At 39.2% G+C, this 12,809-nt stretch overlaps 1 protein-coding gene across 2 annotated transcripts in view; it reads left to right on the plus strand.

Moving 5' to 3' along the window:
• CHM (CHM Rab escort protein) overlaps positions 1–11,579 on the plus strand; it is a 52,245-nt gene extending 40,666 nt beyond the window's left edge. For both annotated transcript variants that reach the window (XM_059482981.1, XM_059482982.1), the window contains 6 exons: positions 3–107; positions 699–762; positions 1,782–1,878; positions 4,095–4,187; positions 6,586–6,752; positions 9,550–11,579. In XM_059482981.1, the coding sequence (XP_059338964.1) occupies positions 3–107; positions 699–762; positions 1,782–1,878; positions 4,095–4,187; positions 6,586–6,752; positions 9,550–9,747 (724 nt within the window). In that variant the 3' untranslated portion in view covers positions 9,748–11,579. The remainder of the gene's footprint in view (positions 1–2; positions 108–698; positions 763–1,781; positions 1,879–4,094; positions 4,188–6,585; positions 6,753–9,549) is intronic.
• The last annotated feature ends 1,230 nt before the right edge of the window (positions 11,580–12,809 follow it).

Below are 12,809 nucleotides of genomic sequence, written 5' to 3' on the forward strand. Positions count from 1 at the left end.
AGGTGCAAAGCTATTGTGGATCAGTTTGGACAAAGAATAAGTGCCAACTATTTTATTGTGGAAGACAGTTACCTCTCAGAGAGCACATGCACCAATGTGTGTTACAGGTATGTGGCAAAACAAAAAACCACAATTTCTTTAAATCATGTTGTGTAAAGTACCCTGCAAGTTAAATTGAGGAGCCTCTTGTCCACTCCTTTATTTTTGCAGTACAGTTTAATTCTGTGCAAAGTATTTCTCTGTTAACTGGAGGATATACTGTGTACTCTCCATAGTCAAGTTTTCTTCAGTTGTCATTGACATCAGATTCCCCCTTTCTATATAACAAATCCAAGAGCTCTAAATGTGTTGGGAATTTCATATTTGCTAAAATGTGTTTGGGAGGTGAAGGTGCCAGTTGCTGTCCCTGCTTTAAATTTGCTCAGCTTTAGACAAGTCCTGATTTCTGTGATTTGCTTGTTGCTGCAGAAGCCCTGGGCATGTCCTGCCTGTGTCAGAGCAGGGCAGGGGAGGATCAGCAGATCCTCTGCTTCAGCAACAGGCAAAATATCCCACTAAGAATCATAGTAATAAAGGTTAGATAGTGACATGGCCCTGGTATTACCAAAACTAAGATTCTAAATTACTGGTTTTTATATATTTGTTTTCATTTTGCAAAATTAAATTAATTATTTCATAATTCTTTTATTAAATTGTAGGCAGATCTCCAGGGCAGTCCTCATTACAGATCAGTCTGTATTGAACACGGACTCAGAGCAGCAGGTACACACCAATTCTGTGTCACTTGTCTCATGTGTTAATGTTTAGTTGTTGGTAGGAATTAAGTCATTAATTCAGTTTTGTTTGTGCTTGAATCAAGATCTTTACTCAGCTCTCTGTACTGGTAATTATTTAATTTGTTTTAGTGTCTATAAAACTATTACAAATTTTAGTTCACTTTAGTTCAATGACTGGGATTTTTCCTGCTTGCTTCACACTATAATTAATAGAATTTCTAGCTTCTCTCTTTAATTTTAATTTTGCTTGCTTTTTAATAAACTGTTACCCTTACTATTCTGTTAATTATTTATCTTGTCTAAGCTTAGTTCAAAATTCCTTTGGTTTTTTTAAACATTTTTTTGCTGTTTGAAGTTCTCATTGTTCACTTTAAAATGCATCTTTAGATCTGCTTTGTCAGTCTTTGCAGTCCTTCATTTTAGAGCATATTAATCAGAGTTTTGTTTGTTCTGTCTTAATAAACTAGAAAACAAAACTGTAATTGCAGTTCCTTTTGACCTGTAGCAAGGATGCTGGTGCTGCCACATCCCCCAGGCCCTGTGCTGTCCCTCAGGCTCTGGTGCTGTCCCAGGTGTCCCTGTGCTGCCACATTCCCCAGGCCCTGTTTCTGTCCCAGGTGTCCCCGTGCTCTATCTCAGGCCCTGTTTCTGTCCCAGGTGTACCTGTGCTGTCCCTCTGTTTCTGTCCCAGGTGTCCCTGTGCTGTCCCTCTGTTTCTGTCCCAGGTGTCCCTGTGCTGTCCCTCAGGCTCTGTTTCTGTCCCAGGTGTCCCCGTGCTCTATCTCAGGCTCTGTTTCTGTCCCAGGTGTCCCCGTGCTGTCCCTCAGGCTCTGTTTCTGTCCCAGGTGTCCCCGTGCTGTCCCTCAGGCTCTGTTTCTGTCCCAGGTGTCCCCGTGCTGTCCCTCAGGCTCTGTTTCTGTCCCAGGTGTCCCCATGCTGTCCCTCAGGCTCTGTTTCTGTCCCAGGTGTCCCCATGCTGTCCCTCAGGCTCTGTTTCTGTCCCAGGTGTCCATCCTGACGGTGCCTCCCCTGGAGCCGGCCATGGCGGCCGTTCGTGTCATCGAGCTCTGCTCCTCCACCATGACGTGCATGAAGGACACCTGTAAGTAAAGGAGATTTTCCCTCTGGCTCTGGCAGCTCTGGAGCACAACTGAAAACCTCTGGGTGTTGTTCCTCTCCTGCACAGAATACAGGGAGCCATGGCTGCCTGCTATCATGGAGCTTCATGGGCTCATTTTCACTTACACAGGAATAAATCCTCCTTCAGGAGATAAAAATAATAATAATCCAAAGCACATGGATCTTCCTGGTAATCTGTCATTTGGTTTTTTTGAAAATGGGCTCCCTTAGCTGAACTATTAAATGGAAATACCTGAACTACAATATATTTGGGAGCCTTTTACCTTCTGAAAGGATTCTGTTGTTGGTATTTTATGTGAACTTGAAATAATTGAGCAATAAAATGTTTGTTTGGGGTATTTTTTGGAATAGAATTAGAAATTACCTTACCTGATTTTTTTTTTAACAAGAAAGAGCTAACTGTAATAATAACCAATTTATTTGCTGTTAAATAGCGTTGAACTAAGTTCTTTGCATATGAAAGAAGAGTAAAGGCTTAAGTCATTAAAAGTTCTATCTCCTACTAAATAATAGTAAAAAAATACAGGCATGTAATTAATTAATACCTTAGTGCTATAAAGAATATTGTTAATATTTATAATTTAAATAGCTGATTTCTTTTTATGAAGGGTTCTCAAGATATATACAGCAGGAAGTGAAACTAATGAAAGATTGATGTTCCATGGATCTAAAGTATTAGTTTCAGGAGGATTTTTATGGTGCTGAAATATTAAGGTTTCTGTTATTTACTTTTCTCCATCAATTCCTTTCATTTCAGAAGAGAAGGTACTGCCTTCCTTAATGAAATTTGCCTTCATATATTGAAATAATAAAGTTCTATATTAGGCATAGCTGAGTTCCAGTTATGGGACATATTTAATAATTTTTTAAAAAACTTTTACATCATTATCTGTAAATGGCTTTTAACCTGACTGATTTCTCCTTGGAACAATTATTTAAGATAAGTATACAAATACATCTACTCTTTGATCACAGTGCACAAATGACAGGCACATCATCTGTATTGCCACTTGAGTGGAACCAAACTCCTTCACTTGCCCTAAAAATGGAGACTGTAATGATGAAATCAGGAACTGAGCTCATCGTTCTTCCTGCTGGGAGAATTACTTGAAGACAAATGTTGGCAACCACTGTAACTAATGCAGTTATACCTGAGTAAATCAAATATAATCAAAATATATACTGATGACTGTGACTCATAACCATAACCCTAAAGATAATAAAAAAGATTTTATAGAAAGTAAATGATGTGAACTTTAGTGATTTATAGCTGGGTTTTTTGAGGAAAGAATAGATTTTATATTATAGTGTTTGGGATTGGAAGCATCTAGTTAAGGTTAGGGGGAGACTTTGATTATCACCACCCTTTTCCTTATTTTTGTATATATTCCTTCAGACAGAAGGTTTGGTCTGGATGGAATAAAAAATGAATATTAATGTCTGAATAGAATCTGTATGTGTGCAACCTGAAAGCAGAGGAGCATGAAGGGTTAAATCTCTGTTCCTGACAGAACCAGGGTCAAGATCTGAGTGATGTACTGGAAAATAATGACAACAAATACAGCCAGGCTTCAGGGAGAAGAGACAAAAATGTCATCTAGATTTAAAATAATACCAGAACTGGGCTCTGCTTTTAAATGGATCAGAAATTTACAGTACTGAAGAAAAATCAGTTTAAACTTTGTACAGTGTTAAATTCCTTCAGGATTCTTTGATGGAGACTTCTCTGGTGAAGTTTCCACGAGCAAATGAGTCCAGCAAGGTGATTTTATCAAAAGCTTTAAGGTGAGGCTTTTAAATGAATGAATGGCTGGAAAATCAGGTGGGGTGAAGCAGCTGGTTCTGGATCTGAGCAGAGAAACAGAACAAATAAAGGAATAGTTCAGCAATAGTTCCTCCCATCTAAGAAGTGGATGAATAAAATGTTGTACAAAGGATTGCCCAGTCATAGTGTACATCATGGGAGTGACTTAGAGAATTCTCAGCTGTTCCCAGAGAATTCCTCTTGTGCTGTACATGCACTGTATGTCCATGGTACAGCACTTCCCTGGCTTAAAGGAAGGGATTTTATGAAGGATTGTGATTTCTAAAAGCCTGCTGTGCCTTTTAAAAGTTGTAAATGTTGTTTATCTGTCTGTGTGTTGGTGATTGGAATTAGTTTGTGTTCTCTTTTCCCAGATTTGGTCCATCTAACCTGTCCATCAACTAAAACTGCAAGGGAAGATTTAGAGCCTGTTGTACAGAAGTTATTCAATCTAAATACAGAAAAAGGTAAAAATAAATAAATTAGATATTATGATACAATCTTTCATAAATACAGTTTACTGAAGTAGCTGTTACTACTTCAGCTGTGGTTTAACTTCAGTATCCAAGGACATGACCATAAGTGTCTGGGACCTTTTTATTTTTCACACTTTCTTTTTTCCATGGAACAAATTTGCTGTTCAGCACATCCTTGGAAGGTGCAGTAGTGAAATTTAATATTTTGAAACTGTGGAAGCTTCTTGGGTTGTTTTTGTCCCTTATTTTCAGGCTGTTGCTCAGCCTCTTGTCTTCAAGTGTTTCCTTGTTTGCTGTTTGAATTGAAATTTTCCAGATTCTCCTGTAAGCAGTGGAACCATAAAGTTGTTCTTTATTGTAATCACAAAGATAGATTTCCAATAATGAACTACTTGGCCCTAAATTCAAGGAAACCTTGATGGCTACTTTTTGAACTTTGGCCTTGAGATGGACAATCCCACACCCCAGAGGAGAACAGCTGCTGCTGGAGCAGAAGGAAATTGTTCCTGAAACACCTGGGCTAATTCCACACAAGTTTTTGAAATGTAATCCTGAGATCTGACTGGACCCATATTTGTGGTGAATATTCACAGAGTAGGTGATGTGCACGTGGGAGATGCTGCTGTGCTCTAACCCTGGCAAACACAGTTCAAATCCAGTGTGCCCCTGCTGCAAGGCAATAAATCACATTTCTGAGAGAAAACAGTGCTCAGCTCCCACTGACAGGGGTTTGTTGGTATAAGTGCAAGTTACTGAGATGTGGGAGTACTTTCTAATGCTCATCATTGGTTTGCTTGTAATATTTAGAAAACAACTTAGATTTGTAAATAGGAATCTTTATTAGACTGGAGAGTTGCAAACATTTCTCATTTGTAGATGTGTTAACTTAGAGCCTGATAATTTCCACCTTTTAATATTTCACTTCTCTCTTCAATTTTCACGACAGTGCCATGTGTTTCAAAGAGCTGGTGAAGAGAAGATCAGCTTAGTGTCTCTAATCATTTGGGGAGGGGTGGCATTAATCTTCATGTTTGAAGTGATCCAGGTTGGAAATGATAGATTGTTTAGAGGCTGACTGAAATTCTTCTGTAGGAACTCTGTGATCATTGGGGTCCTCAGGTGCACTGAGGCACTGAGAAGCCACTTTTCCCTGACACATAGGCCTTTTTATCATCAGGATGAGGTAGTGGTCGTATTTTAATTAAAATGTCAGAACAAATACTGTTGGAGTTATTGAAAATGAATCACCAGATAAAGTGAGCACTGGGCCATGGCAGGTCAAAGAGGCAAAGTCACCTGGAGAAGAGGACTCCATTCATTTTCCTGCCTAAATGAGGAAGAAGTAACTTTTATGAGCAATGTGAACTTTTAAATATATTAAAGAGCATCTTGCCCTGTATTAAGGCTCAGACTTTCACAGGCTGATGAATTTAATTTATATTTCAAATTGTTCAGTATGGGTAGCACCTATTTTTTTTAACTATTTGGCAGTTATAAAAAGATACCGAAGGAATAGCATAGATTTATCTCTTTTTTGTAATTCAGCTGCTTTAAAATACTGTTTTGAGTGCCAGAGTTATCAAGAAGCTTTTTCCTTGGAAAGAAGTAAATCTCACAAGGTCTTTTACAAGCTTCATTTACTTTAGAGGAGGTAAAATACAAGGAAGTGGACAGCAAATATTCCAAATAGTATCTATTAAGCCCAGATTCTGTGTTGTGTTCCTCCAGTGCACTGTTCAAAAGTGACCTTCATATTTCCAGAGGTTTTTCTGCCTCTCTGTGCAGAGGGATGACAGTGGAAAGTACAGCAGGGAGGGACAGAGCATGAGCAAGGAAGTTGAGTTTGTGATCATTTTGTATTCTTGATGAGTATTGCAACACAGTACCAGCCTCAGTAAGTGTAGATAAATACAAATTAAACATTTATTTTCATTCAGCAGCACTGCCACAATTACAGATTCTCTGTAGAAAGATAAAATATGAACCCATCAGAATATCTGTGCACAGGGAGTGCAGTGCCTGTGAGCTGGCAGTGCCCAGGCAGGACTTGCTGTCTGGCAGTGCTCTGGCAGTCTGTCCCAGTGATCATGTGAGAGGTGTTAAAGTTAAACCAGGCTTAAATTTAAACTAGGTAGGGTGCTGGCAGTGCTAACTGCTGCTGGTGTGGTGGAGGGTGTGCAGAGAGAGTAGAGTCTGCATAGCTGTGCTTGGAAAGGGAAAGAATGATGGAGGAGAATCTCAGAAAGTTAAATTATTGACTTTTTGAAGAACAAAAATACTTTATTGCAGTAATTCCATGGTAAAAATTTGATTTCCAGTGTTCTAGATTACATATTTACCTTATCACAGAACAACACTGATTGCTGCAAACACTCCTTTTTATTTTCAGAGACTGAAAATGAAGAACTGGAGAAACCCAGAGTCCTCTGGGCAGTCTACTTCAACATGAGAGATTCTTCAGGAGTTGAGAAGAGTTCCTATGCTGGCTTACCCTCCAATGTTTATGTCTGCTCTGGGCCAGACTCTGCTTTGGGAAATGACTGTGCTGTCAAACAGGTTGGGCAGAGCAGATTTTGGTTGCAAAACTTTAATTCTAAAGAAATAAGTCCAATACAGTCTGGGTTATTTTGCTATACAAAAATATACATGGTAACTCTGCTAAAATTATAAAACTAGGTAGATGGAGACATCAGGAAATAGTCACAATCATTCACCTGGAAGGTGAAAGAGGAGGTACAGTACAAAGCAAAGCCAGAAAATCCTGTCTGCAGTTCATGTGGGAAGGATCACCAAAGAGGTTCAGTACTTGCAGGACACAATGCCAAACCAGAAACTTACTGGGGAAAAGCCAGCACAATTCCTAATGTGGTAGGTCAGGCCTCCTGCCTCAGTTTTCCTTCTCCTTGCCTTGGTATCAGTGTATTAAAGAATTTTCCTTTCAGAGATCCCCTGGCTAAGGAAGGAACAAATTCCTGGGCAGATCTGCCCCAGCAGCCCCTGTGGTGTCAGGGCACTGCCAGACAGGAGAGCCCTTCACAGCTTTGGAGGATTAAGTGTCACTAGGCATTTTTAAAGCTGTGTTTTTAATAGCCATGTTCAGACAATGTGCATGCCATCTTCCAGCCAGTTGCAGGATTTTTTATGACTAAGTCATAAACCTCTTAAAAATAAGGTTTTGAAGTGGAAAGGCTGACATAGCCTGAACTGCAGGGTCAGAACAGTGTCATTAAGGGCTAATAGTATCCTTCATTTTGCTTTACAAGGCAATAATTTGCCTCTCAGAGGGATAAAGACTTGTAAAGACAAAAAATAATGCAAGACAATTATTATGGTAGCAGTTTTCAATTGTAAATGAGTTCCTTTCTAAATTTAATTTTTTCAGACTGTTATTTAAAGCAGGGCTTGTTCTGATTTTAACATTTCTAACATTCAGGTTTTTCTTCCCTTAAGAAGTTTTCTTTTTGCCAATGAACAGTGATGGGATAGATCAGGCCCTGTTTAAGTATTTTTGGTGCTGTAGTTCAGCCTTTATGTTCAATCTGTTGGCCATCAGTGAGGGAGATGCTAAGCAGATCTCTGAGGAGGAACCATGAAGAGCCTAAATCACTTTTTAGCCAAACTAGGGAGAGGCTGCATTTCTTTGAACCTGACTTAAACTTTGTAACAAATGGTCACAAACAAAGTTGAAGTGGAAAATACTTCAGTGTAACCATGTTTATAATTGGAAGTGGTGTGTGAGAGCAAAGTGAAGAGGATTCTGAAGACGAAGCAGGAGTCACACCATGCAGGACCTTGTCTACAAGAGGAGGAGGGAAATAGCTCTAAGTTGGTGTGTCCTCCACTCCCAAATCACTCTCACCCTCCCAGGAATTTGATGAGAATCTCCAAACAGGAGATATTTGCAAACTCATGGATCAGAACAGCTTAAAAAACATCCAGTGTGTGTATTAGTCTTAAAGATAGCTTGGAAAATTATATCTGATTTCTCAAATCATTTTGGGATTAGTGTTTTAGTGATACTTGCTGTGATTTATTTTCTTCATTGCCATCAGCATTACTGAATTTGTTTGTCATGCTGTGTGATTGCACTGCTGATCCATTGTTGGCAAGGCAGGACCACAGCTCTTACAGACAACTCTTCATCCACACCTCATTTCCAAATCACTGCCCTCTTGTTTTATTGCAGTTCTGTGTTCAGTTCCTGGAGTGATACTGAATTAATGCTGATGGTTGCATTTACTTGCCCTGAGGACAGGCTAAGTGAAATGAAGATGCCATTTATGATCTTTTCAAACTCCCTATGTGTAGATCTAGTAAAGCATCTGGCTTCCAGTTTTCTGTTTTCACTGCTGCACCCTGACATGAATTATTAGGAGCTAGAGTAATATATTCCCTGACATATTTCAGACTTCTGAGGCATCTTCATGGTCAGGAGAGGATGTACTAAAACTGTCAGGCCAATATTTGTCCTTTAACCTGTTTATTTTCTATATCTGGAAGGATTTCAGAGTTAATCAGGTGTTGGTACTTTGGTCGTGGTCCCTGTAAAAGTTGCTGTGAAAGTCCCCACAGTTTATCCACAAGCTGAGATGCAGAAAAACAGGAACAGAATTGAGTTTTATACAGCTCCAACTTACTGGAGTTGCTATGTAAGGGCTTTACATGCCTGTCTTAATGGTGGGTTCAACTGGACACACATTTCTCAGTTGATACTACTAAATATTGAAGAAACTATTGTCTAATACCTTGGAATTATAGACAGGAGTTTTAAATGAACCACAGATGAATGGGGATGTATTTTCAGTGGTAATGTTTCATTGGATAAGAGTAGGTCTGAGCTGGGCAGTGTTTAAGCTGTTCAGAAAAGGGGAAATAGAAATTTTTTGCAGTTTTTTTAATTTAATAGGGAAACCCATCTAGCCACGATATGGATTGTACATGTGTACAATTCCCTGCGTTTCCTTTGAAATGGATCCCTCTCTCTGGAAAGAGCCAAGACCTTTCCCATGCTTTGCCTTGGACTGCAGCTAGGGATGCTTTTATAGTGCAAGAGATCAGTTTGCTTCCAGAAAAATCCTCTTTCTTGTTCTCAGTGCAGCACAGAATGACCAGCATTTTTTACAAAGCCCTATGCTGTGACTTCCTAATAGAACAATGTAAAAAGATAAATTGCTTTTTCTCTTTGGAGGTCTGCAAGAAGGAATGGATTTCCCATGTGTTTACAATACTGTCAAAGCACTAAATCACTATTGATTTGAAAGAACGCAGGTTAATCTTAAATATCTGTAAAATATTGCCTCAGGCTGTAACATTTCAAGGTAAAGTTTATGTTATTCTTTTTTTTCCTGAATAGGCTGAGACTATTTTCCGAGAAATGTTTCCAGCAGAGGAGTTTTGCCCCCCACCACCAAATCCAGAAGATATTATTTATGATGAAGATGAGATTGAGCCAGAAGAGTCTGGATTGAATAATTCACCAGAGACAAAGCCTGAAACCTCAGCTGAGGAGAGCAGTAGTGAAGGTGGTGCTGCTGTTACAAAGGAAGAATGAATGAATGAGTGAATGAATGAGTGAATGAATGAGTGAATGAACAGTGTTCTCTTAGGAGAAGAGTAGCTAGACCCAAATTAGGACATAAGGGAGGAAGGGTAAGAAAAAGAGGTTTAAAACCCCCAGAGATGTGTTATTTGCCATTGCCTTACTTTCCTTAGCTTGAATCATCTTTTTAAAGTTGTTTCATTGGTAGCTGAGACGCTTCTAAACAGTCACAGGTCCACCAGATCCAGTGGGGTTTGTAGGTAAACAAAAAAATCCAGAATGAAGCATCTGAATTCAAAGTGCTAAAATAGGATTCATAATTTATTGAGATAATTTGGTTTTGTTTTACATTTTGGAAAGAATCCTCCATCTTTTAAAGAGGAAGTCAAAACTAAGCAAAAAGAAAAAAGTGCAAGTTTGTTTGCCAGTTAGAAAATGATTTCTACTAAAAATCCTTGGATCTCTGCTAATTAAACAGCTGAAGGTGAGACTCACCATCTGTCCTTCACAGTGGCCTTATGAATGGAATTTAAAGGCAATAATATTGACAGTTCTGCAGAGGCTTTATTGTATGGTTTTGAAACTGATGCCACAATCAAGTAGGAATTGTAATCCAGAAGATGGATAGAACTATTTTAAATTCAGTTTTTTTAGTAAGACCTAACAGATGACACATTTTCTCTAGTGACTTCATTTACTGGAGTCAGGAAAATGGCAGAATTTAAACTTAATGCCAGATATCCCAGCAGAATTCAGTCATAAATGGAGCATTCCTCTTCTTAGTCTCCCTGGATTTGTTGCACAGTTTGGGCCTTTAGTAAGCCAATAGTTACTTTTTGAAGTTTAGGGTCTGAGAAGTTTAAATGACCATCAGCTGAGGGGGTTTGTGGTGGAGAGAAGGTTCAACTGATAATTCCAAAGGTTTGTATTGATCCCAGTTAATAGATTAAAATTAGTGTGATAGCTGTAAACTATGCATTTTGTAATGATAAACCATGAAGCATTTATACAATAAAATGTATTGAACTATTTATAAACCTAGTTTGTATGAAAAAAACTACAAAATGAGAAAGCTGCTGGAAATGACCGTGTTTAACTTGCACTTCTTCTGAACCATGCTTGAAATCAGATCTGAAAAGTATTTCTCATGTACTTATTTACTTTAAAATGCACACCCAGTAGATCAGTAGTATCTCTAGAGTTGATGAGTTGGGGTTTAAACTTCTTCAGGAGGGTAGAGCCAGTTCCAGGAGTGCTTAAATACTGTAAGTAAATCAAAAATGCCATTGAGTCCTGAACATTGAGCTCTGCCTGGCCATGCCACAGCCAGGCTTCTCTACAGCCCTGTGGTGCCTGTGCCTGCCCTGAGCCTGGCTCCAGGCCAGGAAGGGGAATTTATTTATTTTTTTACAGCATAACTGATACTGTTCTCTTTGTCCTGCATCGTGCCCACTGTCCAGTCTGCATTTCAGGGTTAGTGTTTGCTCCTGTGTGGGATAGGTACTGGTGTGTGTGTCTGTGTGTGCATAATCCAGAGTGCTCTGACAAACACGTGGCTGGAATGGTCCCAGTGTTCAGCACCTGTAACCTCTGGATGCTTGTGATTGAGCAGTTATTTATATATATAAATATATCTGTTAATAAGCAGGCTGCCTCTCCATTTAGCTGTAATTTCTCTGTGTATTGGGAAGCATGGGTGTATGATTTTATTTAACATCTGCAGATCTGTAAAAGAGCTGACTGGAGGGACCCATCCCTGTCTCACAAAAACAGGGATCATAGTTGAATCTCTCATCTGTGTTTACGAGGAAATCTCTTGATGAAAATTAAAGGTTTGCTTGCAAGTTCGTGGTCCTGTGTTTTCTTTCAACTTTTTTTCAAAGCAAACCAGTTCACTTTTACCTGGGGTTTCCTGAGGATTCTCTGGGCTGCTTCCAGCACGAGGACACCTGTAATTGCCAATATGGTTACCTGGTTATCAAGTTCCTATCAATTCATGTCTGAGTGCTCTTGTCCATGTGCAGCCAGGTTTGGAAATGGCTCAGGTTTGATCTGAGATCTGATGGAATGATGAACACATTGCAGGTATGACTTTCCACTACATTGATTGCTTAAAAACTGCTTTCATGTCCCTTTCATAGGGTGAATGGAAACATTAAATGTTTTTCCTATGGTACTTGGGTACCCAATAGCTCACTTGCAGGAGCAGTAGATCAGACTGTTGATGCTGGTATTTTACAGAAATCATGCTCTGAACTGCATTTTGTTCTTTCTTTAAATGATGCAAAGTGAGGGTTAGGCTTATTTGAAGTCGTTTTTAAAGGCTTGTCATACAGGATGTATTCAAAAGATAACATGACTTTTTAAAAACTGGCAATTTATCTGTAGGATTATTAATAAATCAAGTTAAAGAAAGATAAGGTTAATTGAATTTTTAAACAAGTAGCTGTATTATCCTTCAAGCACCTTGGAGCTCATACAATATTCACACCTTTTTTTTCCTAAGGAGTGCTTTGATATGTTTGAATTCCTTTTTTAATGAGTACTTTCTTTTTAAGTTGGTTAATTGGATTAACCCTTCATGTTCAAAGAGTCCATTTGATGCCATTTTCCCTCCTGTGGCACTGCCTGGGCTGTGGGAGTGCAGGTGGTTACTGCTCCTTTGGAGGCATTTCCAGCCTGGAAGCTGCTTCGTCTGCTTTTTCTGCTGCTGATGATGCTTAGGGCCATTTGACAGGTAATCATTAGAACTTGGATCCTTGCAGACTATGGGGTCTTTTCTCCCATCATTGCAGGGGGATTTATGTGGGCAACTCCTATTAATGTTAATGGGACTTGCATGTGTAAATCCTCCTTGCATCAATGGGAAAATTGACCCCTGAAACAAAATATCTGCCTGTTAGACTTGCTGATTCAGAAACATGCAGGCACTGCCTCTCCCCTGTGGAAGTGTGCTGGGGCATGTGCAGCTTCACTGGAATGCTCTGGGGGAGTTTTCAGCATTTTCTTTTTTACATTGTATTTTATATTTTCCGTGGACTAAATCTTGTCAGAGTTGCCCCAGTGATTCTCTT

This window comes from Ammospiza nelsoni, chromosome 15, assembly GCF_027579445.1.
Source record: "Ammospiza nelsoni isolate bAmmNel1 chromosome 15, bAmmNel1.pri, whole genome shotgun sequence".
NCBI lineage: Eukaryota > Metazoa > Chordata > Aves > Passeriformes > Passerellidae > Ammospiza > Ammospiza nelsoni.